This window comes from Protopterus annectens, chromosome 7.part0, assembly GCF_019279795.1.
Source record: "Protopterus annectens isolate FY-2018-M chromosome 7.part0, PAN1.0, whole genome shotgun sequence".
Classification (NCBI taxonomy): domain Eukaryota; kingdom Metazoa; phylum Chordata; order Ceratodontiformes; family Protopteridae; genus Protopterus; species Protopterus annectens.
In genome coordinates, this window is record NC_056739.1 from 1,361,603,191 (window position 1) to 1,361,629,675 (window position 26,485).

General features: G+C 47.3%; 1 protein-coding gene across 5 annotated transcripts in view; it reads left to right on the forward strand.

Annotated features, from left to right (window-relative positions):
- Positions 1-26,485, forward strand: part of ZFAND6 (zinc finger AN1-type containing 6) — a 1,173,263-nt gene that overhangs the window by 1,054,464 nt on the left and 92,314 nt on the right. For 4 of the 5 annotated variants that reach the window (XM_044077967.1, XM_044077965.1, XM_044077968.1 and 1 more), the window contains one exon: positions 3,384-3,494. The exons of the other annotated variant lie outside the window; for it this stretch is intronic. In XM_044077967.1, the coding sequence (XP_043933902.1) occupies positions 3,384-3,494 (111 nt within the window). The remainder of the gene's footprint in view (positions 1-3,383; positions 3,495-26,485) is intronic. 5 annotated transcript variants of the gene reach the window in all.

Here is a 26,485-nt window from a genome sequence, read left to right on the forward strand (position 1 = left end):
TCAGAAGGGATCACTGCTTCATCCCAACATGTCATCACTAAACCTATGAACAATAAGATTATGATCCCTTTCAGGCACCAGTTTTCTGATGATGTGCTTTGGGTTCTCCAGGAGGCAAGGAGACCCATCACACGAAAATTCTACATAGCCAAATGGAAGAGATTTTCTGTATGGTGTGATACAGTCAGGACCCCACAAAATCAGTTTCCTGTCGTCTTGTGTGAGCTGACAAATAGAGCTCTGGCATGCTCTTCATCAGAGCCCACCTGTCAGCAGTCTATGCCTGTCTACCCCTTGTTCCACCTGTTATGTCCAGGTCAGATGACAAACAATTGCTGAAAGGGGTGCTCTGCATCTAAGACCACCGAAGAAACAATTTCCCCCACCTTGGGACCTCAGTTTCATGCTACAAAAGCTCACTCTGCCTCCTTTTGAGGCAGCCAAATCATCTACTCAGAAATTCTGCACCTGTAAAACTTGTCTTTTTGCTGGATCTCACTTCTGGTAAGAGTCTCAGAGCTACAGGCACTCGAGGTCATTCCTCCCTCCTCCTTCATGCTGAAAGTACTGAATGATATGTCTCTCTACTAGGTTAACAACCTGTCCACTTTCTTTCCTATCCAATGGAACAAGAACAGAAGACTTCTATGTTCCCTAAATCTGCACAGACCGCTAAGATTTTATGTGGACAAGACTAAATCTGTTAGTAAGTCAGACCAACTGCTTGTCCCTCTCATGGACTCTAGGCTGGGCCTGCCAATATCTGAACAAGCCATTGTAAACTGGATCACTTAAGTCCATTTGCTTTTGTTACTCACATCATGGCAAACCCTTGTCAGCCTGTCCTCAAGCTGACTCTACCATGGCAGTGGCCTCCTTGGAGGCCTTCTGCAAAGGGGTGGATGCCAGAACAGTCCTGGAGGATGCCATCTGGTCTTCTGTGCACATCTTCACCAAACACTACAGAAGTAGTTACAAGATCCAAGGCTGCGTTTGCTAGGTCAGTCTTCTCTGAACTCTTGGACAGTTCTCTCAGTTTTCAACTATCCTCCCTTCCCTTCTCTTCAGCTTAGGGAATCAGTCATCTGTTTTAAAATACTGCAGCAGTGATCTCTGTCAGGACATAGTACAACTGTGTAAGAACTTACAAATAGTAGTAGATTTCCTGCTGGTTGCTGGTGCAGTATTACTACCCACCCTCCTCAGTTAAGGTATTCTTTCTCTCTTTCTCTTTCTGCTCGAGCTGGCAGGCCCTAGGACTGAAGGAGCTCCTCTCATCTTCTGCTTGGCCCCTCCTAGTTGACCACACTCTCAGATGTCTTCAGGCTACTGACTTGGAAATGGTCTGAAGATTAACACTCTAATGACTGCCTGTATACCCCTACACTTGTGAGCTGAGGTTATATGTCAGACATATGCTCTAGAGAAAGTTTAAGCTTTGGCACCCCAGCCAGATGTCAGAGGTGAAAACCCATTTGTTTGGAATACTGCAGTAGTGAACAGTATGACATCTACTGTTACGGTAAGTTCTTGCACAACTGTACTTTCATATGGACTGAGACCAGATGATGAGGGCCTTGGTCAGTGCTCAAATTGGGTTTGTTGGCCTGTCTTCCCCTCTGTGTCTAGGAAGGACTGGGCCCTATTTTGGCACCAGGAGTGTCAGAGCTGAATATAATCCTTGTGTTGCTCACACTGACATTGATGCTCCCTCCTGCATCTTCATTGACTTCTTTGGTCCTGGTCCTGTTGCTCTGTCAATGTTGAGACTTTCTAGGCGTGAAGGCATTGATGTTGTTGGTTCAGTCTTGTTATCAGTGCTGAAACTCTGTGCCATTCTCATTGTCATTAAAGTCTTTGGTGCCAGAGTGATGTGCTCCATTGTCAGCACTAATACTCTGTACCTTTTTTGTCATCATCATTCAAGCCTTTGGTGCTGAAGTTATCTTCCTTGCTAGCCATAGCTTTGAAACTGGGCTGATTGTATGTAGTTTAATTTCATTCTCTGCACTGATAGTTTGCATCTTTAGTATCGGCTCTGGCATTTGAGCTTTTGGAGAAGGTTTCAAGACAGCCTACTAAGTTGCTAGAAATTAGAGAAGCACCTTCTACTTTGGCTGCACTTTTAAACACCTGTCTGTTATCTTGAGCCTTGGGCCCATTATCCATGCTCTTTCAGCAGCTAGTACCAAAAGGCCTTGGTAAAATACAACCCATCTGGGAAGGAATCCTCTTCTGATTCTAAAGCAGAGGCATCTTAACTCTCTAACAGAGTCTCCCGCCCTGAACACGCAGGTCAGAAGGCTAGGGATCCGAAACAAATGATCACAAGTTTGGCAAGATCTTGGAATTGCAGAAGGGTGGGTCTTTGGCCCTTTAATCTCCCCTTCCCTGAGGAAGACACCCTAGAGGAGGCCTTTTGGACCACACCTCCTCCTCTGTCTTTGGTGATCACACCCCCTCTTTCTGCAGATCATGTGATAGATTTGCTTTTGTACTTTTGTAAAAGGTTGATGGGAGCCATGTGACTGAGCCTTTTCCTGCAAAATTGTACTAGATCATCTCGTCTCCAGCAAGAGCAGACCCACCTGGATTAAGGCTCCTCTTGCTAGTTCTACAACCCCGTGAGGAGAGGCCAGCAGTACCTTTCCCAGGTAAGCGTTCTCGGGCAATGGATTACATGAAAAAGTATGCTTTAGCACTGAATATTTTTGCAGTTAGATCACAGAACTGCATGATACACAAAACTAGCTTTCAGCATGATCTTGTGGGAAAAAAATCTTCACACAGTGAAAACATTGTCTTAAAGTGGTCAGTGTTGTACACCAATGTCTCAAGTGGCAAAGATGCAGTAGATCAAGTGTATGAGAGTTGATGAAAATTGTAAAAAAAAAAAAAAAAAAACGAGAGGGTGGAAAATTAGCACAGATTCTGGACAGAACTACAGAGGAGATGATGATTAAGGGGGGAGCTAATGTGTTCCTCACCATTCCCCAGGTTTACATTCACTGAGTTCATTGAGAAGCAGAGCGCAAAAGAAAAAGCTTTAATTGCTCAGAATGTCTCTGTGGGAGCTACTCATAGCCCATGTTATGATACTTGGCATTTGTGGCAGAGAGAACAAGGTTAGTAAATGTATTGTAGTTGTCACAGAAACCATGTTGCTGCCAGCAAAAAAAAAAAAAAAAAAGTAATTGCAATTGAGTCTAGACCTGTAATGCTGAAAGATGAAAGTTTATTTTAAGTAAATTGTTTAAAAAAGCTTCTTTACATGTGTTTCCAAAAGGTTGTTAGACTGACTAGACGAGTATTAATGTTTTTGTTATCTCTCTCTCCCTGTGTGGGGAAAAAAAAATCACTGTAATTGTGGTGTTATGTTGCAGCAACTGCAGACAGCACACAGGCTACAACTGAAGGTCAGGACAAGTCACCTGATAAACCCAAACAAAAGAAGAATCGTTGTTTCATGTGTAAGAAAAAACTGGGTCTCACGGGTAGGTTTCAAGAAAGTTCTCTTTTTTTTTTTTGCATCACCATCCAGTTCGTTGACTTTACAAACTTAGAGGTGGTTTGACTCCTCTTTTTGTCTGTTTCGTGAGGAATGGTCAGGCTTGTAAGAGGAATTATTTAGTATGTCTGATGATTATTTAATATACTTAAGATCTGACTGACTGCTGCTTTATTTTTCTTGAAATAAGAACTGAACTTGAAGGTGGACTGAGGCTCTGTCCCACTGGTGTGCACCTTATGCATACCACCAGTGGCTGGTAGTTTTGCAATACAGAATGTCTGTTACTTTTGAAGTGAAGATACAGAGTGTGGAGTTAAGTACAACTATGATATGCCACTGTAAAAGTCACCAGTAGATGTTGCTATCTTAGGACTATTTAGAAAGCCTTTCAGACTTCCACATAGCCGACATTGGGCACCTGCTGGGAGCCCCCGATTACCTCCCCATGTATGAGGGCCCCCACATGAAGCAGCTGCGGGTTTCTCCATCTCCTCTGCTCCTTGTACAGACAAGTATCTGGTGAAAAAATGTTTTGTTCCATTCGTAGGTTGTTCATCACACTTTGTCCAGAAAAGGAGCAAGTGCGTGTTAGCGTATGTATGTGTGTATGAGTCCAGTTGTCTGCAAGTGTCCATGAGTGCATGTATGCCAGTGTTTGCAAGTGCATGTGAGTGACTGTATGTGAGTGCATGTGCATATGTGGGTGTGTGCGAGTGCTTGTGTATATGCAAGTCTGTGTGAGTGCGTGTATGCGAGTGTGTGCCAGTGTGCGCATATGAGTGTGTATGTGTATGACTGTACCCGAGTACATGTGTATATGCGAGTGTGTGTATGCGAATGTATGATTACATGTATACATCTGAGCGCGAGTTTATGTATATATGCGTGTATGAGCGAGTGCCGGTATGCAGGTATGTGTGGGCATGCATATCTTTGTAGTGGGTTCTGAATCAGCCTCCTACATATGTAAGGTTGCTCCAGAGAATATTATTTTATTTTAAACTTTAAGGCATGCATACCTCTCAACTGTACAGAATTTTGCAGACTGTCCATATTTTTACCTCATATTTTTTGGTCTGTTCTCCTCATAATATTTGTGGTTTTCTGGCAAATCATTTAGGATTGAAATCCCTAAATAATGACATGTATTTGAGTTTCAGACTTCATTTCCTTTGGAAAGTGCATGCTAACACAAATCCTGTTGTTCTAGCAACTTTTTAAGTTTATAAGAGCAGTATTTAAAATCTTTCCCTAATTTTGGCCCTTTGTCCCACCATTATTTTAGACTTTAACCAGATTTCTTCCGCTAAGAGTTTGAGAGGTATTCACAGCTGTTCAGAGAAAATAATTATTAATGTTTTATTTAATTTAGTTATTTATTTGACATTTGGTTACAGGAAAGTTGGACTGGGTGAGAAAACCCTTTTTTCAGCAGAGGGCTGGGGAGAAAAGCTCCATACAATGCTGTAGTATAATACAGTAGAGAAAGTAGCTTGCAAAAAGTAACAATGTATGCTGACAAAAGATTCTGGAAAAGGTGGTGCAAAAGCATTGGATTATAAACAGTACAAGGACAAGGTATTATTGACCTTGCTGTACATTAGTCAAAGATTACTTGTTTAATTTTTATTTACATGTTTACATATGGAGGTAGGTATGGCATGTGAGTGATACAAGAAAAAAGTCTGGCTGGTAAAGAGGAAGGAAGAAATTCAGTAAGAGATTCTGATGGGTGTTGTAGTGGGGGGGGGGGGGGGTGACTGTATTTTCTGTGTGGGAGTTCGATGGCTATTATGGACTAAGGGAGAGGGCCTATGTTGGACATGAGTACTAGGGTCATAGTTATGGGGATGGTAGTAAAATTGGAGGTGAAGGGAGGAGTGTAAGTGGGTTGGTGATTAGCCCAGAGCTGAGCATGAGCACAGCCAGGAGTTAGCTAGGTGAGATTTGAGGATATTTTTTGAATTTTGCAGTGTTTATAGTTTCCAGGACAGACTGAAGAATAGAGTTCCAAGTCCTATAGATGAGGTTGGAGTATAGTGAGCCCCCGAAGCTGTTTCTAGATTTAGTAACTTGAACGAGTTTCAGAAGAACATAAGAGTCTGTTATTAGAGAAGGGAATGTAGCAGATTTAGAAGTGCTGGTCACTTTTATTTATTTTATTTATTTATCATTTGTTGACCAGGAAAGTCCGACTAGGTTCCACAGAGCCTGTTTTCAGCGGAGGCCCGGGAAGAAATGCTCCAGATGCATGTCTTTGGAATGTGGGAGGAAACCGGAGTACCCGGAGGAAACCCACGTGAACACAGGGAAAACATGCAAACTCCACACAGAAGGCACCCCAGCCGAGAATCGAACCGGAGAACCTCTTGCTGTGAGGTGACAATGTTAACCACTGCACCACTGTGCCGCCCAAACTTGACAGGGTGGTGTATTATGTTATGGGTGGTTGTGAGCTGGGTTAAGGTTAGTAGGCTCGATAGCTGTAGCCAGTTAAGTTGTCAGAGTACGGTGCAGTGGTGGGATCTGTGTGGTGAGTTTGTAGCAAATTTATCAATCTTATTATAGCAGGATGTGAGTTTAGCTAAGTCTGTATCTGAAGTAGTTTACTTCATTTGGTCTTCAACCTATGTGGTTACGGATCCCTGTCGGCTCTGAGCCAGCAACTTTTACTAGCATCAGCTCTGAGCTCCAAACTCCTCCCCTTACCCCATAATACACCTCCACTGCCTTCCATACCCAGATCTCGTTTGCCGCGATTAGCTTTTGCATCGTGTCTCTTGAGCGCCAACTTATTCAAGTGGGTAAAAACCTTTGTGAGTATCTTCTTTCTTCAGATTTTTGTTCAATAGTGTTAGTATATGTCCCCATTCTCCTCCCCTCACTTGGTGTGTCAAGTTAAGAGTTTTAGGATAATTAGAGTAGTTTGTAGCTTCCCCTCCCTCCTCAGTGTTTTCTGTGTACGAATGTGGTGAGTGGGTGTGTGTGTGCCAGTTAGAAAGGAACGGCCTTTTTTTCTCAAGTTCTGTTTCTACTCAAGCAGTATGGCTGAAAAGCTTGATGTTAAGTTGTCAATCTCGCCTTCATTCTTGCTTGATGGGTTCGGAGCCGATCCTTGGCTCCGACTCGGCACTTTGCTAAGCTCGAGAGTCACTTTTACCAGCTCGAGGCAGCCCCATATCCCATGATGCAAGGCGGTAAGTACCCAGATCTCGTTTGCCGCTTCGCTGATGAGGTCCTCCTTTTGCCAGCTCCTGGTAAGTGTTAGTATTTAACTACTTTTTGCCCCTAGAATTTAACATTTTTCTTTTTTTTTAGAATACCTTCTGTTTTACTTAGTTGTAAGCCCTTTTCTGACTAAAATTATATTTCCTTCCCCTACTTTTAGTCAGGCCTTCATTCCCTCCCATCCCCCCACCCTGTCAGGGTGTGTGTGTGTGAGAGGTTAGTTACTATATTTTAGATAACTTTAGTTGTCTGATTGGGACTGTGTTGTTGTGTACTGTTTGTGTACAACTATGTCCAAATAAAGGGTCTCAGGCTTTAAGAAGTGTGACTCGTGCTGTCAGAAGATGTCTCTGACAGACGGTCACACTTCTTGTTTATATTGCCTGGGACCTCTCCACCTGCAGGACTCCTGTGCAATTTGTCATTCCTTTAGCCAGAGAGTCCTGCAGGAGAGGAGAGGAGAAATAAGTTGATTTTAAGGGGTCTCCTTAAACCGGAGGGCTCTCCGGCCAAATCGGCTCCGAGCAAGACTTCTAAGTCTTCTAAGGCCCAGGCTTCTGTATCTAAGCTGGTTGCCTCGGCTCCGACTCCTTCGGAGTCGAGATCGGCTCTGGCTGGAGCCGATCCTGTCTTGCAAAAATCTTCGGCACCGATGGCTATCGGCACCGATACTGTTATGGTCACATCGGTGTTGGCTCCGACCACCATGTGGCTCAGCTTCGGTGTCGGCGCTGACCAACACCGTTACTGTTATGTCTGTATCGGCTCCGGCTGGAGCCGATGCATCGAGACCTTCATTCGGAGCCGAAAAGTCCTCGGCTCCGACTGGATCTGTGGTTTCTTCGGCTCCGATGGTTCCTTCGAGGAAGAGGTCCAGGTCCCCTTCCTTGGAACCGATACTCTCGGCTCCGGCCTCACCTCTCCTCTCGGAGCGGAGCCATCGGAGCTGATCATCTAGGTCGTCCAGGCTTTCAGACCATGATTTAGAGAGGGTGGTAAGTAGATTATTGAAATCACAGGCACTGGCCCAGATGCTGCATAGTCCGTCTCAACAGACGACTATTAGTCCACACCCTCTTCAAGTTCCTCCTTCGACTCTACCTCAGAGTTTGGAGCTGGAGTCTTCGGGGATAGTTACTGCTATGGCTGAGGGGCAGATACCCCCCCCTTCTGCACCCTCGGCATCTACTCTTATCTCCTCTTCGAGACCTTCCTTGGAGGGATTCGGTGGTCGGGCTTCCCTGGTCTTCTCCAAGGGGGTGAGTGGCATCGGACCCTTGTCCGACCCCGCTCTTCCCCTTGGAGCCTCGGCCTTGGTGAGCTCGGCTCCGACATCTGCCTCGGAGCCTTCCCTTTCAGTGGGCCCTGGAGTCCCGGTTTCTTCGGAACGGGTTCTCTCGGACCTCCCTGGGAGGGGGGCCTTCGAGGTGATGAAGAGTGTGCTGGCCACTGGGCTCAGCCAGCAGTCCATTCCCTTAGCTCCTCCCTCTACAATGCCTGTCGATATCTCTTCCATCTTTCTTGCTCCCGGACCCAGAGATCCACCGCCTCAGGTTTCCCCACTGGGAATAACCCCCTCTTCCGAGGATTCTCCTGATCAGTCAGGAGATCCTCCGCGCAAGAGGACTTGTAAGAGGAAGCACCTAGACTCCCCTGAGTCTATCACTTCAGATACCGACTTAGATGAGTCGGAGGGATCCCCAAGATCCCCCTCTGAGGATGTCTCCTTTTCAGACATCCTAGAACTCCTAAAACAGAGGGGAAACTGGCCCTCCACAAATCCCTCTGAGGATGAGTCGGTATACCTAGAGGCGTTTGGATCTCGGCCCTCCACCTCCTGGGTGTCTCCGCCTTTCAACCCCCTTATGGAGGTTATTGCTCGAAAGGCTTGGGCTGCTCCTGACTCTGTAGAGCCAGTTCCTAGGAGGCCGTCTAAATTTATTACTGCCCCTTCGGAAAAGCAATTCCTTACGAAAGGTGTCCCTGTTGATGCCATGGTGGTGGCGGCTGCCACTAAGAAGGAACTTGCAGATCCTTCCGTACCAATCCATCCTCCTAATAAGGATTCTAGGACCATGGATAGGTATGGCAAGCGGATGTTCTCTTCAGCGACCTTTGCTATGCGCTCGCTGAACTACTTATGTCACTTCACCAGACTAAGGGACATCCTTAAGGAACTAGGTGAAGTAGTACAGGATCCTACGGCTGCAGGGGCTCAAGAGAAAATTGCTTCTCAGCTAGGAATCCTTAATTCTATAGCTAACTCCTCCATGCGACTGATATCATATGCAGCAGATGGAGCGAGTAGAGCCGCAGGTACAGGGGTGGCTCTTAGACGTCAATCCTGGATGCGGCTCTGTAATTTTGCAGATCCCTTTAAGGCGTCCTTCACAAACTCTCCCTTTGATGGGTCAGCTTTGTTCGGCCCTCAAGTGAAGGATACATTGACCAGGTGTGAACAGGACGGAAAGACTCTTTCTGCCGTAGGGGTCCGTTTTTCCACCCCTTCTAGACCTTACCCCAATGGACAGAAGGGTGGAAAGATGTGGTTCCGCAAATCCCAAGGAGTCACGCTGGATACACGTGGTCAATTTACCCCTAGAGGCAGAGGGGGTAATAATAACAGACGCCGCTCTAGAGGCAGAGGGGGTCCACAGAACCAGGGAAGCAGAGAGCCTCTCTCTGACAAGCCCTTCCAGCATCCCTGAGATGTTGCCCGACTGTCCATCCTTGGAGGCAGTCGGGGGAAGACTATCACTGTACCCAGAAGCCTGGCGTTCCCTCACTCAAGACAGATGGGTACAGTCGATTATATCCAAGGGTTACAAAATTCCTTTCGAGGAAAGTCCCTTCTCTCACACAAATTCCCTTCCAGATGTACCACCCGGTCTAAGGGAAGTTGCAGAGTTAGAAGTATTAAAGCTTCTACAAAAAAGAGCCATTCAACCAGTTACAACAGACCATTCAGAGCCCGGAATCTACTCAAGATTCTTTTTGGTCCCCAAAAAGACGGGAGACTGGAGACCAATATTGGATCTCAGCAGACTCAACAAGTCTGTGAGAAAGACAAGATTTCGAATGGTCACTCTTCAGTCAATTTTGCCCTTCCTAGAGAAGGACAACTGGATGTGCTCAATAGATCTTCAGGACGCGTACTATCACATAAAAATTCACAGACGCTCCAGAAGGTTTCTCCGCTTTCGGCTGGGGTCCAGTCTTTTTCAATTCAGAGCTCTGCCCTTTGGCTTCACTACAGCCCCCAGAGTGTTCACCAAATGTATGGCAGTGGTCACGGCTCACCTGAGACGTCAAGGATTCCAGGTGTTTCCGTATCTTGACGACTGGCTCCTTTCAGCCACCACCAGGCATCAACTTCTTCAAGCCAGGGATTACACACTAAATCTCTGCACTCAATTGGGAATTTCGATCAACTACGAAAAATCCTCCTTATTGCCCTGCCAGTCTATTACCTTCATAGGCGCAAATTTAAACACTGTTCGGATGTCAGCAAACCTCACAGACCAAAGAATCTCAGATATACAAAGTCACGTGAGGATCATCCTTGCCAGCAAAAAGGTGCAAGCCAGAATGGTTCTGAAGGTGTTGGGCCTCATGGCTGCGGCCATTACTCTTCTTCCCCTGGCCCGCTTCTACATGCGTCTGCTTCAGTGGATGTTGTTCACTCAGTGGTCTTACCAACAACTTCCAATGCGTCACCAAATCCTGGTGACACAAATTTGCAAGAATCATCTTTCATGGTGGATTACTTCTCCCCAGATTCACCAAGGCAGACCCTTTGTATCCCCGGCCCCGGTAGCCACTGTCACTACGGACGCCTCCTTGATCGGGTGGGGGGGTCATTATCAGGGCAGGATGGTTCATGGGACTTGGCAACCGTTCGGATACCACCTGCACATAAATGTCCTAGAGATGAGAGCAGTGCTTTTAACGTTGCAAGCCCTCAATGACTTTCTTCCCTTGGGAACAATTGCAGTTCACACAGACAACATGTCTGTAGTATGGTATATCAACAAACAGGGCGGAACCAAGTCCTACCCCTTGTGTCGAGAAGCTCTCAGACTTTGGCGATGGGCGATCTCCTCTCATCGGTTTCTGGTAGCAATGCATATCCCTGGGAAAACCAACATTCTAGCGGACAGATTGAGCAGAGCTATTCTCATGCCTCACGAGTGGTCTCTCAAACAATCTATAGTGGAGGAGATTTTTCTAGAATGGGGCCGCCCATGTTGCGATCTTTTTGCTACTCCCCAAAACAGCAAATGCCCAGACTTCTTTCTCTCTTCCCACTGCCAGGCCATCCCCCCAGAGACGCTCTAACCCAGGATTGCCCCCAGGGACTTCTTTATGCCTTTCCTCCCTTTCCACTGATTCCACAAGTTCTCCAGAAAGCCACCGTTTTGAGAGCCAAAATTATTCTCATTGCTCCCTATTGGCCTCGACAAATTTGGTTTCCGTTCCTCCATCGTCACCTTTTGGTGCAGCCGTGGCATCTGGACCCAGTACCAGACCTTCTGATTCACCAATCGGGTCAGCTGCACCGGTCTATCCCTTCTCTCAACCTCACAGCATGGTTGCTCCACTTCCTTCCTTAGCCAGGCTTCCTATGATCTCTAATCCTGTTAGGGATATCATAGTGGCTTCCCTAAAATCCTCTACTAGAAGGATTTATACCAGCAAATGGAAACGCTTTTCTTGTTGGGCAAAAGCTAAAAATATTGATTCTTTTACTGCTCCAGTTCAAGCAGTTTTGGATTTCTTAGCGGAAATCTTTCACGTGGGCTCTTCTTCTTCCACGGTCAAAGTTCAGTTGGCTGCTATCTCGAACTTTCATGTCGGGTTCGCAGATCACAACATTATGTCCCACAGGCTTTGTAGAGCCTTCTTAAAAGGAATCTTTCTCCTGAAACCTCCAGTCAGGAGTCCTCCTCCTCAATGGGACCTAAATTTAGTGCTGACATCCTTGATTCTTCCTCCCTTCGAGCCAGCTGTTTCATGTTCCCTGAAATTTCTTTCATGGAAAACACTCTTCCTGGTTGCTATTACCTCGGCTAGGAGAGTGTCTGAACTTCATGCTCTCTCTGTTCGTCCCCCTTATTTGGTCTTCCACAAAGACAGGGTATCCTTGAGAACTAATCCGACCTTTTGCCTAAGGTCGCCTCAAAGAGTAATTTGAATCAGTCTATTGACCTTCCTGTATTTTTCCCAAATTACTCAAACAGATCGGAACAAAAATTACATTATCTTGATGTCCACCGCCAACTCAGATATTATTTGGACAGAACAAAACAATTCAGGAAATCCGATCAGCTTTTTATTTCTTATGCTGATAACAAAAAAGGCCTTCCTGTCTCAAAAGTGACCTTATCTAGATGGCTTTCTTCTGTCATCTCTGAAATCTATCAGCTCAGGGGAAAACAGCTGTGCTCGAAACCTAAAGCGCATTCAACCAGAAGCTTAGCCACTTCCACAGCCTTTCAGGCTAGACTTCCATTAGACACTATTTGTGCAGCAGCCACTTGGGCCACTCCTCATACCTTTGTTTCTCATTACAAATTGGATTTGGCCTCCAGGGATAGAGCCAGTTTTGGCTCTACAGTTCTCAAGAGTCTGTTCCATTGAGCCACCCAGGATAGAGGTGCTAGGGACGCGGTCCCATCAAGCAAGAATGAAGGCGAGATTGACAACTTAACATTGAGAAGTTATGTACCTACCATAACGTTCCATGTTAGTTGTCTTCTCTCGCCTTCTTTCTTGCGACCCTCCCTCCTTCCCCCTGGCCTGGACAGACCTTTTTCTCTCTACATGGAAGAATGCTTCTTAAGACCATACAGTTCTGGTCTTCCTAACCCATCCTTCAGGTTTTTTTTCTGCCTTCTTTCTTCCTTTTGGGAAGTTTTTTATGCTAGGTGTTATTGGCTATAGACAACAAACGAGATCTGGGTACTTACCGCCTTGCATCATGGGATATGGGGCTGCCTCGAGCTGGTGAAAGTGACTCTCGAGCTTAGCAAAGTGCCGAGTCGGAGCCGAGGATCGGCTCCGAACCCATCAAGCAAGAAAGAAGGCGAGAGAAGACAACTAACATGGAACGTTATGGTAGGTACATAACTTCTCATTTTCAAGCGTTGCACAGAGTGTGGCCAGAAATTATCCCCTGCTGATGGCCACACTGTTTCTGTTTTGTGCTTGGGCATTGCCCATCTGAGTGTGGACTGCAGCATATGTGCGGGCTTCAACCCCAACGGCATTAAAGATAGGAAAGCCAAGTTGGCCTTCAAAGGCCTTCTTCCCCCTTCAGTATCGGTTTCCCCGTCTCTGGCTTCGGTCACAGCAGATGCTCTATCCGCCTCTCCTTCCTCTGGCTTCTCCTCCCTCCCAGGCTGGGACTCGACCTCCTGTATCAAATCCTGTGGTAGCTGAGCAGAAAAGGGGTAGAGAGAGGGAGAGGGAGTTGAAGGTGAGGGAAGAGAGAGAGGTTTCCGGACCTCACTTCACCTACAAAGATGCCACGGATCCGTGACTCCCCTCAGCTCAGATTTCCGAGGTTCTCCCGGGAGCTGAAGGAGGCACGTTCAGCTTCTCGGGCCTCAGTGCCTCGACACGCCAGGTCGGAGTCCGTGGCCTCATCGAGTTCCACGCGGTCCTTGTCGGACATTGATCTGGATAAAATGAGGAGGTTTATCTGTACTCAGATCCAGATGGGGGTCTTACCATCCCCCCTCCCTCAGGAGCTCGCTTCCCTTTTTCCAACCTATATCTCCTTCTCCGAGCCGACCTTTGGGTTTGGAGTATTCGGATCTGAGGTTGGCCTTGGTGAGGGGATCGGCGCCAATGGTACCTGCTTCCCCGATGCCTACAGCTTCCTGGAACGTTCCGGATCTGAGCCACTCTCTAAGCTGGAGCTTGGGTGTCAGATCCGAGGGAGTGGAACCTTTTTCTTCGGCTCCTGACTTTGTCGGGTCAGGTTCCCTCCCTCGGAGCTCCGTCCACCTCAGGTCTGGCTCCAATTCTCTCATCAGACCCATGGAGACCGGCCCCCTTATTGGTTTTCTCAGGAGGTTCTCCTTCTGCATTTGATGTGGTAGAATGGGTTCTCTCTACTGAATCGAGACCCCTGACTACCCCCTCGGCTGTGTCTATGGTCCTCATCATTTTACCAGAGGGACAGCCCGTGCTCGAAGAGCCCCAGATGGTTCCCCCCGAGGAACAAGTGGCTTGAGCGCTCCCCCCGGAGAGGTACCTCACAAGCATATGTGCAAGAGGAGGCACTTGGACTCCCCTGAGTCCCTCACCAAGGACACAGACTTGGATGATGGAGAAGGTTCCCCTAGATCCCCTCCCGAGAATGTCTCCTTTGGTGACATCATGGAAATCCTGTGCCAGCTGGGGGTTGATCTGCCCCCAAACCTTCTTCTGATGAGTCCGTGTTCCTGGAGGCTTTTGGCATGGGACCATGTACTTCCTGGGTGTCCCCTCCCATGGATCCTTTGGTGGATCTGGTCACCTCGCGGGCATGGAAGGAACCGGACACCATGAAACCTATCCCAAAAAGATCAGATAAGATCTTAAGCCCCCCCATAGACAGACCAGCATGGAACAAGGGCTCCCCCTTAGATGCCATTGTGGTAGCAGCAGCCACAAAGAAGGAACTTGCTCAGGAGAGTTCCTCGGTCCATCCTTCTGACCGAGAGTTGCGGATGATGGACCGCTTGGGAAAGTGGGTTTTACTATTCAGCTACCTTTTTGATTAGGACGCTGAACTACATGGCCCATGTCACCAGACTCCAATGTGACCTGGTAAAGGAGCTGGAAGAGTCTCTCCCCAAGTCCATGTCGCAGGAGGACAAGGCTTCGTTCTCTGCGAGGATGACCACTTTAAAAGCAGTATCTAATATGTCCATGTGACTCCTCCCACATGCTACGGAAGGAGCAGCTAGAGCAGCTGGGTCCAGTGTGTCCATGAGGCGCAACGCCTAGCTCAGGTTATGTCAATTTTCCAGAATGCTTCATGGGATCCTTTGCCAATGCCCCTTATGACGGCTCTACACTCTTTGGTAAGACCGTCACAGAGACATTAGTCCAGAGTGAGAAGGACGGGAAGACACTGTCTGCCATTGGAATCCACTTCTCTAACCCTCAACAGTCCTTTTCCCAGAACTAGAGAGGGCAAAAGAAGATGTGGTTCCACACGTCACATTATTCCTGGGACAGTCAGGGCTCCTCTTCCCCCAGAGGCAGAGGGGGACAGAATGGATGCCAGCCCAGAGGCAGAGGGGGTCCAAGGAACTTTGGGTCTCGAACCGTTCTCGGACAGACCCAAGCAGCAACCCTGAGGGGTTGCCCAACTGCTCTACTCTGGAGGCAGTCGGGGGACGATTGTCCTTGCACCTAGCGGCATGGGAGTCCATAACAATGGACTGCTGGGTGCTTCAGATCATATCCAGAGAATACACTATCCCCTTCGTGGGTTCTCCCAACTTTCCCAGACAACTCCCGGACGTACCACCCATGCAAAGGGAGGCAGCAGCACAGGAAATTTCCAAGCTGCTAGAAAAATGAGCCATCGAAACTGTCCCCCCAGATCAGTCTGGATCGGGCCTCTACTCCAGGTTCTTTTTGGTACCAAAGAAAATGGGGGACTTGAGGCCCATTCTGGCCATTCTGGACTTCTCTATCCTGAACCTGCCAGTTGCCAAAGAGAAGTTCCGGATGGTCACATTACAGTTTATCATGCCTTACCTGCAAGAAAGCGACTGGATGTGCTCGTTATAGCTCCAGGATGCGTACTATCACATAAAAATGCACAGAAGCTCCAGGAGGTTCCTTCACTTTTAGCTAGGAGTCAATCTTACCAGTTTTGAGCCCTACCCTTTGTTCTCACCACAGCCCCCAGGGTGTTTACCAAAGTGGTGGCTGTGGTAGCGGCTCAGCTGAGGCTTCAGGGGATTCAAGTCTATCCGTACCTGGACCATTGGCTCCTCACTGCCCCTACCAGGCGTCTACTCTCCCAAACCAGGGATTATTTTCTGACTCTTACCCTGCATTTGGGAATCACAATCAGTGCATCCAAATCTCTCCTAGATCCAGCAGAAGTGATAGACTACATTGGTGCCAGGATAGATACTCTTCAGTGCAAAATCTTCCTGACCTCAGAGAGAGTTCAAAACCAGAGGATGCATGTCTCCCTAATCTACCACTCTCATCTCCCAACGGCGGAATCAGTATTGAGGGCCTTATGCTCGATGGCGGCGACCATAACTCTTCTCCCGTGTGCTTGGTTACACATGAGAATTCTACAGTGGACTCTAGCTGTACAATGGTCCCTGTTGGAACTACCATTGACATTCCCAATTCAACTCAGTCGAGTCTGTCAGCCGTCCCTCATATGGTGGATGTGCTCCCCAGACATTTTGGAGGTATGACCTTTTGTTCCAGCCCTGGCCCAAGCCACAGTGACCACGGATGCCTCCCAACTCGGTGGGTCTGGCATTGTTCGGGCAGGACAGTCCAAGACCTGTGGTCCCCCATAGAGACCAGCTTGCACATAAATGTCCTAGAGATGAGGGCGGTCCTTCTAGCGTTGCAGGCCCTTCATGCCTTTCTTCCTCTGGGCACGATTGCTATCCAGTCAGACAATATGTCAGTGGTCTGGTATATCAACAAACAGGGAGGGACCAGATCTTACCCCCTTTGTCATGAGGCCATGAGAGTGTGGAAATGGATGATCTCCACCGGTCGCTTTCGTATCGCAACGCACATTCTGGGACGGTCCAACATCCTAGCTGACAGGCTAAGTCGGACCATTCTGATGCCTTACGAGTGGTCTCTGAATCTGTCAGTAGCGGAACAGATCTTCAGCGAGTGAGGTCAACCTTGCTGTGATCTCTTCGCATCTCCTTTCAACATGAAGTGCAGCAAGTTTTTCGCTCTGAACCCCCTGCTGGGGGGAATCCCCCAGGGATGCTCTAGTTTATGCTTGGCCTCCCGGTCTTCTGTATGCTTACCCACCAGTACCTCTCATTCCGAGGTTTCTACAGAAAGCTTGTCGACTGGGGAGCAAAGTGATCCTCATTGCCCCATTCTGGCTTCGCCAGGTATGGTTTCCCTTCCTTTGGTCTCACCTTCTGGCTCTGCCTTGGATCCTAGATCCCATTCAGGATCTAATTTCATACCCTTCGGGGGTGCCTCATCCGAATCTGGGCAGCCTGAAGCTCACAGCTTGGCTGCTCCAGTTCCCGTGATTGCTAGGAATCATGGACTATCTTCCTCAGTTAGACCTATTTTGGTGGCTGCTCATAAGTCGTTGACCAGGAAGGTTTATCACAGCAAGTGGAAACGTTTTTCCTTTTGGGCCTCTTAAAGGAGTTCAGACCCTTTCACAGCTCCTATGTTTGCCATTCTTGATTTTCTAGCTGATCTTTTTCAGCACGGAGCTAGTTCTTCTACTGTCAAAGTTCAGTCGGCTGCCATATCTCATTTTTATGTGGGCAAGAATTCTGCCTGTTCAGCCTCTTCCAGACTGTGTAAAGCCTTTATCAAATTCATCTTTTTGTTACACCCCCCCCCCCGGTCAAAGATCCTGTTCCCCCATGGGACCTTACTATGGTTCTTCAAACTTTGGTCGCTCCGCCTTTGGAGCCTGCCATATCTGCATATCTGAAATGTTTGTCTTGGAAAACAGCTTTTCTGGTAGCTGTTACCTCTGCAAAAAGGGTTTCAGAATTACAGGCCTTGTCCATCAAATTTCCTTACATGATTTTTCACAAAGATAGGGGTTTCCCTTCGAAACAATCCATCCTTTCTTCCTAAGGTGGCATCACCAGTCAATATCAATCAGACCATCAATTTGCCTGTGTTTTTTTCCAGATTTTACTAACAAGATGGAATACAAACTCCACATGCTGGATGTTCATAGACTGTTATGATTCTATTTACACAGGACACAAAATTTCCATAAATCTGATCAATTGTTTGTATCCTCCTATAAAACCTTTTTGGTGAACTCTATCTCCACGGTCACTATAGCTAGATGGACTTCTTCATGCATCCTGCAGGTCTGTAAGGACAGAGGCATATCTCCTCTAGGTCAGGTGAAAGCTCATTCCACTAGGTCCATGGCTACGCCTGCAGCATTTTGGCCTAGAGTGTCTTTGGATGATATTTGTCCTGCAGCTACTTGGTCCTCCTCTCATACATGTATTTTCCATTACAAATTGGATTTGACTTCCAGAAGGAGAGCACCCTTTGGTTCCACGGTGCTCCGGAATATCCTTCCATGAGGGTCTCCCAGGAGTTTAGTAGCTGGGGACTCTGTCCCATAGGTTGAAGACCAAATGAAGTAAACTACTTCAGATAAAGAAGTTATGTACTCACCATAATGTTCCATCTGCGTAGTTGTACTTCATTTGTCTTCAGCCATCCCTCCCTCCTTCCCCCGGAACTTGGCGCATGATCAGCCTACGGGCTGCTGTATAAGTCAAAAGAAAATGTTTCAGGTCGGGTTATCAGTATAAGGTTCAACAAACTCAATCTGGGGATGGAAGGCAGTGGAGGTGTATTATGGGTAAGGGAAGGAATTTGGAGCTCTGAGCTGATGTTAGTAAAACTTGCCATCTCGGATCCGATACGGATCTGTAACTCCATAGGGTGAAGACAAATGAAGTACAACTACTCAGATGGAACATTGTGGTGAGTACATAACTTCTTTTTTCTTAAGGTTGGTATAGGTAGGAGAGTTGTAAAGGAGGGTAGAGTAGTTTAATATCCTGACAATAGACAGTATAGTTGAGTTGTTGAGGAATGGCTTTATTCTGTAGAGGGAGCCTAGTGTTATGTGAACTTTTGTAATAGTTAAGGATATGTGTTTATTGTTATCAGTGGTAACTAAGTAGTTTAGCATGGGATACTGTTTCAATGTTGGTTTTGTTTGCTGAATAGACAAGGAAAGGGATAGATTTGTTGGTTTTACTGGATGAAAAGAGCATTTGTTTAGTTTTATTAGGACTGAAAATTAGTTGTGATTTTATTAGGTTGATTATTGATTTGCTTGATTATTGATTAGTTGTAGTTTTATTGCAGTATTACTTTTTTCAGTTAAAAAGAAAAGCTGTCTATGTAAAATTCAGCAAATATTACTCATCAGATGGATTTATTTATTTTATTTGTCTTTGTTTACCAGGAAAGTCCAACTGAGTAATACCCATTTTCAGTGAAGGCATGGGGAGAAAAGCTCCATTTGCTTATGTCACATTATACCAAGTTCCAGGTAAACACAGAGTAGTTACATTTCTATTAATGTTTATACACAAACAGTTATATTTATACATTCTAAGATTTTGCAGAAGTGAAAGTTAGAGGAAGCACACATCCAACTTAGTGGATTGTACAGGCAGCAGTTATGTATCATCTTCTCCTTTCGGCTTTTACTGGTTAGCGGTCGCCACAGCGGATCACCTGTCCGCTCATGATTGGCAGTGGTGTTTTACAGTGTCGAGTTGCCAGCCCAGCGCCCAACCTTCCACAGAAGGCACACATGCACTCACGCCTAGGGCCAGTTTAGAGTATCCAATCCACCTATAGCATGTCTTTGGGATGTGGGAGGAAACCAGAACACCCGGAGGAAACCCACGCAACCACAGGGAGGACATATATAAAAATTGTTTTGTCATTTCAGTGACAGGTTGAGAGTATTCTCTTTAAGGAGAGTATATGGAGAGTATCATATGGTGAAAACAAAGTCTTAACCCTGTGATGAGCGTGTGCAGGACCAGGACTGGTTAAGATGTTGTTTAAGCAGTGGTTTAAAACTACTGAGTTTGTCAGACAGTTTTATTTGTGTGGGGATACTATTCCAGAGTTTAGAAACTTATTAGGAGTAGAGCGATTCTCCTACAACATTGTTTGAGTTATTTTTAAGTAATAAAAATTTGTTACTGGAACAGAGGTCCCTTGCTGGACAGTGGGTTAGTAATAATTTTTGTAGTGCAGGGCATTTTTCTGGATAATGAGGGGGTTTGTGTGCTGTAAGTTAGTTGTGAATGGTAGGTAGATGTGCAGTACAGGCCAGTTTAATTGGTTTAATCTATGACCATGCTGGGTCCTGCGAGGGAGGTTGGTGGCAAATTTAACTATTTTATTGTATCAGGAGGCCTTTCTGTGCAAATTCGTCCTGTCAGGAAACCAGCCCTTTTTTGTTTTGTTGTGAAGCAGTAACTTCAAGTGATTGTAATACACCAGTGCACAGGCAGTGTGGTGGTTTTGACCACAAACTATTTTGGTGTCTTTAGTGCTGCTCAGGCAACACATTTTTTATCTGAGTAATTGTCAGTAGATATTTTGTTATATCTTAAAGCTCATTACTTATAATTCTTAGCTAGTAGAAGTTATTCACACGGTTTGTTTTCTTTTATGTAAATGCATCTTTGCCTTTGTTTTAAGTGATAATTTAATAGAGGTGTTTGTCACCACAGCAGGCTGGTAGTTTGCCTCAGATGCAGGTGAGAGACTTTGCTGCAGGCAAGCTGATTCCTCAGACCACTCTTCTTTTTCCCTAGATACCTCTGTGTGGCAAATACAGCCACTATGCACTGGGTGTTAGCGATGTCCTCTGCAGCTACTGGGCTCCCCTTAGTGGAAAGGGAAAACCACTTTTGCTGATGTTGCAAGAAGGGGCCAGAAAAGTATCCTCCCTTAACCAGAGTGTTGTGCCCATCCCTGAGGAAGCTATTGCTGCCATTAAAAATGTGTTTGACTTAATATTCCTGTCAAAAAGAAACAAAAAAGTAAACTTAAACTGTCACTGGTCAGGAGTTGTTTATTAAGTCCAGTTCAGGGGTCTTGTACAGGCTATTAACCTTTATCAGGTGGTTTCTGGTAAAAGAAAAAGTGATTCCACTTTTCCTGAAGAGATTAATAAATTAAATCCAGAGAGGATGTGATGGAACAAGTAGATGTTATGTGATCCTATCTCGCCTACATTCTGAATGATGGGTTCGGAGCCGATCCCTCGGCTCCGACTCGGCACGCTTATGCCAAAGAGCGAAGTCTCTTATTGGCTGAGCTTACTATATCCCAGGATGCACCACCACCAGTCCCCCAGATCTCGTTTGCCGCTTCCCTGCGAAGACGTGGTCTCGAGCTGGCTGGGCTGAGTAGCTTTTACTAACTACTTTTTCTGTCAGTTTTTTGCTCTTTTATATCACAAAAGCTGTTTTAACGGCTATCGCTCCTTTGTGTACGTTTGAATTGTGAAATTTGTTGTGTGTGATTGGGTTGAGTTTGTTTTGGCCCCCCTTACAATCCAGGGCCTTTCCGGTCAACCTTTGTAAACTTTCCAGGGTCTCAAGCCTTTAGTGGTTTAGAGTTCCCGGTCATTACAGCTAAGGTTGTGTTTTAAACTATTACTGTAAGCCTTGGGTTTTTTGTCACAAGCGAATCTATAGTTGTTAAATTTCCTGTCAGAAGTTGTTTAACATCATGTCTCAAACCCCTAGGCCTTCGGGCTTTAAAAAATGTACGAAATGTGCTTTTAAGATGTCTGTTACTGATGATCATTTGCTATGTGTATATTGTCTAGGGGCAAAGCACTTGCAGGAGTCATGCAGCGTATGTCACGCTTTTTCCTCAAGGGTCCTCCAGGAGAGGAAAAATAAATTGATTCTTAAGGGGTTAATTAAACCCTCTTTTGAAGAAGCCTTGGCATCCTCTCCGGCTCCTGCCAAAAGAAAAGGGCTTGGTTCCGACCAGTCCGTCGGATCCGACTGCCAAGAGACCTAGGCAGGCCTCTCCTTCGGCTCCAAAGACTTGGAGCCGAGGTCGAACGGTCTGCCTCGATGCCACGAGTATCGACTCCTCTGGCTTCGGAGCCGATGGCTGGGGCATCGAGGCGGGTCACCTTCGCGGCTCCACTGCTCTCGGAGCCGACAAGGGTCGCCGCTCAGACACTTCCTCCTCGGCGCGAAGTCTACCTCGGCACCGATGGAATCTGCTGTGAGTATTCCTCGGCGCCGATTCTCATCGAGTCGCCTCGAGCCGGTCCCCTAGTCCCTTGGGGCCGAGGGAGGTCTTCTCGAACCCGTTCTGTTTCCTCTCGGTCTTGAGAATGTCGGATTCTGATATAGACAGGGTGCTCCAAAGACTGTTCCAGTCCCCAGTCTTCCAAAAATTTGTTTGGTTCCGACCCAGTTGGCTTGAGCCGATGACCATGACCCACCCATTGCCATTCCTCCTCCGACTGCTTCGGCTCCGGAGCAGGTGCTCTTGGAGCCGGTGGAGATCTCAGGGTCGGCTCCGACCCTTACTCCAACCCGGGCCTCGGGTCCGAGTTTGGTACGTGGACTTCTTCGGCTGGACCCGAGGGTGATGTTTGGGACCTATGCTTTCGGTTCCGAGCCTCCCTCTCGGTGCTTGCTGCGGGACTTCCGTCTACTATCATGGCTCCGGAGACCGGACACTCCCAGGATTCTGGGGTCCGGCTTTCAGGGCCATGAGGAGTGCCTTGGCCAAGTCTCTTGACCATCTCTCCGGTTTACCAGCACCTTCCCTGGGCGTGGAGACTGGGTCTTTGGCAGTTCCCTGTCCGTAGCCAGCGGAGCCCGAGGCCTGAGGTTACCCCAGTGGGGTTCCCCTCCTCCTGAGGGTTCTTCGGAGTTGTCTTCAGAGGAACCCCAAGGAAGAGATCGTGCAAGAGGAAGCACGTGGACTCCCGAGTCTATTACATCGGACACTGATATGGATGATGCGGAGGGGTCCCAGTCGTCCTCGGATGATGTCTCATTTGCAGACATCTTAGAGATCCTCAAACAACGAGGCGGCTGGATATCCAAACCCCCTCTGCTGACGAATCAGTGCTCCTCAAGGCCTTTGGGGCTCAGCCCTCCGCCTCCTGGGTGTCTCCGCCTTCGACGAGCTTCTGGATTTAGTTTGTCGAAGGCGTGGAACATCCAGATACCGTGGAACCAGTCCCTTCTCGTCCAAATAAATTCTTATCTGCTCCCCCCGAGAAGGAGTTCCTTACTAAAGGCGTGGCTGTAGATGCCATGGTGGTGGCATCTGCTACACAACAGGACGTGGCAGAGGCTTCAACGTCTATCCATCCTCCTAATAAGGAGTCTAGGAGTATGGATAGGTATGGGAAGCGCACCCTGACTTCAGCGGCCTTTACCTTAAGGTCTCTGAACTATTTGGCACATTTTACAAGGCTTCAGAGGGATCTGGTCAAGGAGTTGTCAGATTTCCTCTCGGGTAACCTACCTGAGCAGCTAACCCAGTCCGTTAGCTCTCAGTTGGCTATCCTTACGTCAATTTCTAACTCGTCCATGAGGCTCATTTCCTATGCGGCCGAAGGCGGTAGAGCGGCAGGCACAGGCGTGGCTCTCGTGACAAGCCTGGCTCCGCTTGTGTCAGTTTGCGGAGGCCTTCAAGTCTTCCTTCGCCGACGCTCCCTTTGATGGGTCCTCTTTGTTTGGACCCAAGGTGAAAGACACCCTTACCCGCTGTGAGCAGGAGGGAAAAACTTTATCTGCCGTGGGTGCCGTTATTCCACTCCCTTCGGCCTTACCCCAAGGCTAAAGGAGGGAAAATGTGGTCACGAAAATCTGTCAAGTTTTTCTCCCAACAGCAGGAAGATTCCTCGACCAGAGGCAGAGGGCGGGAAATTTTTCAGGCAGACGCCGTCCCAGAGGCGGCAGAGGGCCCCGCAATTCTGGAGACCGCGAGTCCTTTCGTGGCTCTTCAGCCTCCCACACGTCATGAGGGATTGCCCGGCTGTGCTGCTCGAGCCAGTCGGGTGTCGTTTCGCCAAGCACCTAAATGCCTGGGAGTCAATCACTCAGGACAGATGGGTGCTTCGGATCATTGCCGGAGGTTACTCCATCCCATTCAAATACTCACCCCCACCGTCCAAGAGAATCCCGGACCCACCACCCAGTCAAAGGGAAATAGCAGCCGCAGAAGCTTTAAAGCTGCTAGAAAAAGGAGTCATCCAACCGGTCCCCACAGACCAGATCGGATCAGGAAATTACTCCAGGTTCTTTTTAGTGCCAAAAAAGACAGGGGACCTGAGACCAATATTGGATCTCAGCAGACTGAACCAATCCGTCACGAAATCCAAATTCCGAATGGTCACGTTGCAATCCATTCTCCCGTTGTTGGAGAAGGATGTTTGGATGTGCTCCATAGACCTCAAGGATGCCTACTATCACATACCGATACATCAGGCGTCCAGAAGGTATCTGCGCTTCAGCCTGGGAGTCAGTCATTACCAATTTTGTGCTCTGCCCTTTGGTCTCACCACAGCCCCCAGGGTGTTCACCAAGTGTTTGGCAGTAGTGACGGCTCACCTGAGAAGTCTTGGATTCCAAGTGTTTCCCTATCTCGACGACTGGCTCCTGACTGCCACCACCAGGCATCTACTAATGGACAACCTCAAAGCCACCATCTCCCTGGGGGTTTCCCTAGGGATTACATTCAATTGGTCAAAGTCTGTCTTGCTGCCCTCTCAACGCATAAAGTTTATAGGAGCAGAGATAGACTCAAGATTGATCTTGGCGTATTTCTTCCTGCCGAAAGGATCCGAACTTTACAGGGCCAAGTTCAAGCTCTAATCTCGAGATCCAAAGCCCCAGCCAGGATGGTCCTACAGGTCTTAGGCTCAATGTCTGCCACGGTTCTTTTAGTTCCTCTAGCAAGATTACACATGAGGATTCTTCAGTGGCTCTTGTCAACTCAATGGTCCTTTCAGGATCTTCCCTCAATCATCATATCATGATTACGGAAATATGCAAAGGGACCTTCGCTGGTGGCTTCAGACATCCAACTTGGATCAGGGAAAACCCTTTGTTCTCCCCCCTCCAGTGGTTACCCTGACGACGGATGCCTCCCAGATAGGGTGGGGGGGGCATTGTCTGGGCAGGCTAGTTCAGGGCTCCTGGCTTCCGGACGAAGCTCTTCTCCACATCAACGTGTTGGAGATGAGGGCTGTACTTCTGTCCCTACAGGCCTTACACAAGTTTCTTCCTCAGGGCATCATCGCCATCCACACAGACAACATGTCGGTGGTTTGGTATCTGAACAAACAAGGTGGGACCAGATCGTACCCCCTTTGCAGAGAGGCCATGAGAGTGTGGGAATGGGCGGTAGCTACCAACCGCTTCTTGGTAGCGACCCACATCCCGGGAAAGTCAAATATATTGGCGGACAAATTAAGCAGGACAATTCTCTCTCCTCACGAATGGTCTCTAAACTGCACAGTAGCAGCCCAGGTTTTCAACAGATGGGGACGCGTGCTGCGACCTATTTGCAACTCCATAAAACACCAAGTGCCAGAGGTTCTTCTCCTTGATTCCACATCAGGGAGGACCAGCCATGGATGCTCTAGCACAACCTTGGCCAACAGGGCTACTTTATGCTTTTCCCCCAATTCCACTCCTTCCAAAAGTTATTCAAAAAGCTTCTCAACTGGGGTCTTCAATGATTCTGATTGCCCCATACTGGCCTCGTCAGATATGGTTTCCTTACCTGAAAAAGCATGCAGTGGACGATCCGTGGACCTTAGACCTGATCCCGGATTTGCTAATCCATCAGTCGGGACATTGGCATCAGTCCCTTCAATCTCTAAGATTAACAGCTTGGTTCCTCCACTTCCAACTTTAGTTAGAAGGCACACACTAGACCGGAAGTTGTTCACATTTTATCTTGACCCACAAACCCACCACTAACAAATTGTACCTCAGTAAGTGGAAGAGGTTTGCTATCTGGGCTCAACTCAAGGGCTTAGACCCTATCACTGCTCCTGTCCCAGAGGTTTTGAAATTCTTAACATCCCTGTTTAATCAGGGATCTTCTGTCTCAACTATTAAAGTCCAATTAGCTGCTATATCTAAATTCCATGAATCCACGGATCCTCCTTTGATGAGCAGCAGACTATGCAAAACGTTCATTAAAGGTGCCAGTTTGTTAAGACCACCAGTTTTTCATCCTGCACCTCCGTGGGATCTTGATTTGGTGCTTCGTGCATTAACATCTCCCCTTTTGAACCGGCTGCTACATGCGAATTAAAATATCTGTCTTGGAAAACGGCATTCTTAGTGGCTATTACCTCTGCAAGAAGAGTCTCAGAGCTTCAAGCCCTGTCTATTAAACCACCGTACTTGATTTTCCACAAGGATAGAGTATCACTTAGGCCTAATCCATCCTTTGTCCCAAAAGTCTGTTCTAGTTTCTGTCTTCAACAATCTCTAGAGCTACCAGTTTTCTTTCCAAAATTCTCTAATGAAGCAGAATACACTCTCCATAAATTGGATGTTCACAGGCAATTACGCTTCTATTTAGACAGGACTCAGCAACTTCGTAAGTCAGACCAGTTGTTTGTGTCCTTCTCAGATAATAAATTGGGCCAAACCATCACAAAAGCTACAATCTCAAAATGGATCAGAGATTGCATAACTCAGGCCTACTCTTCTTAGAATAAACAACTTGCATCATCTATCAAAGCTCATTCTACCAGAGCTATGGCTACTTCTATAGCTTTTCATTCCAAGCTCGCTATATCGGAAATTTGTGCTGCTACTTGGTCTAACCGCACACTTTCATTTCCCACTACAAATTGGATGTGGCATCTAAAGGACGAGCATCATTTGGTTCCACGGTACTCAGGAGTGTTTTCCAGTGAGCCACCCAGGATTCAGGTGCTAGGGACGCTGTCCCATCATTCAGAATGTAGAGATA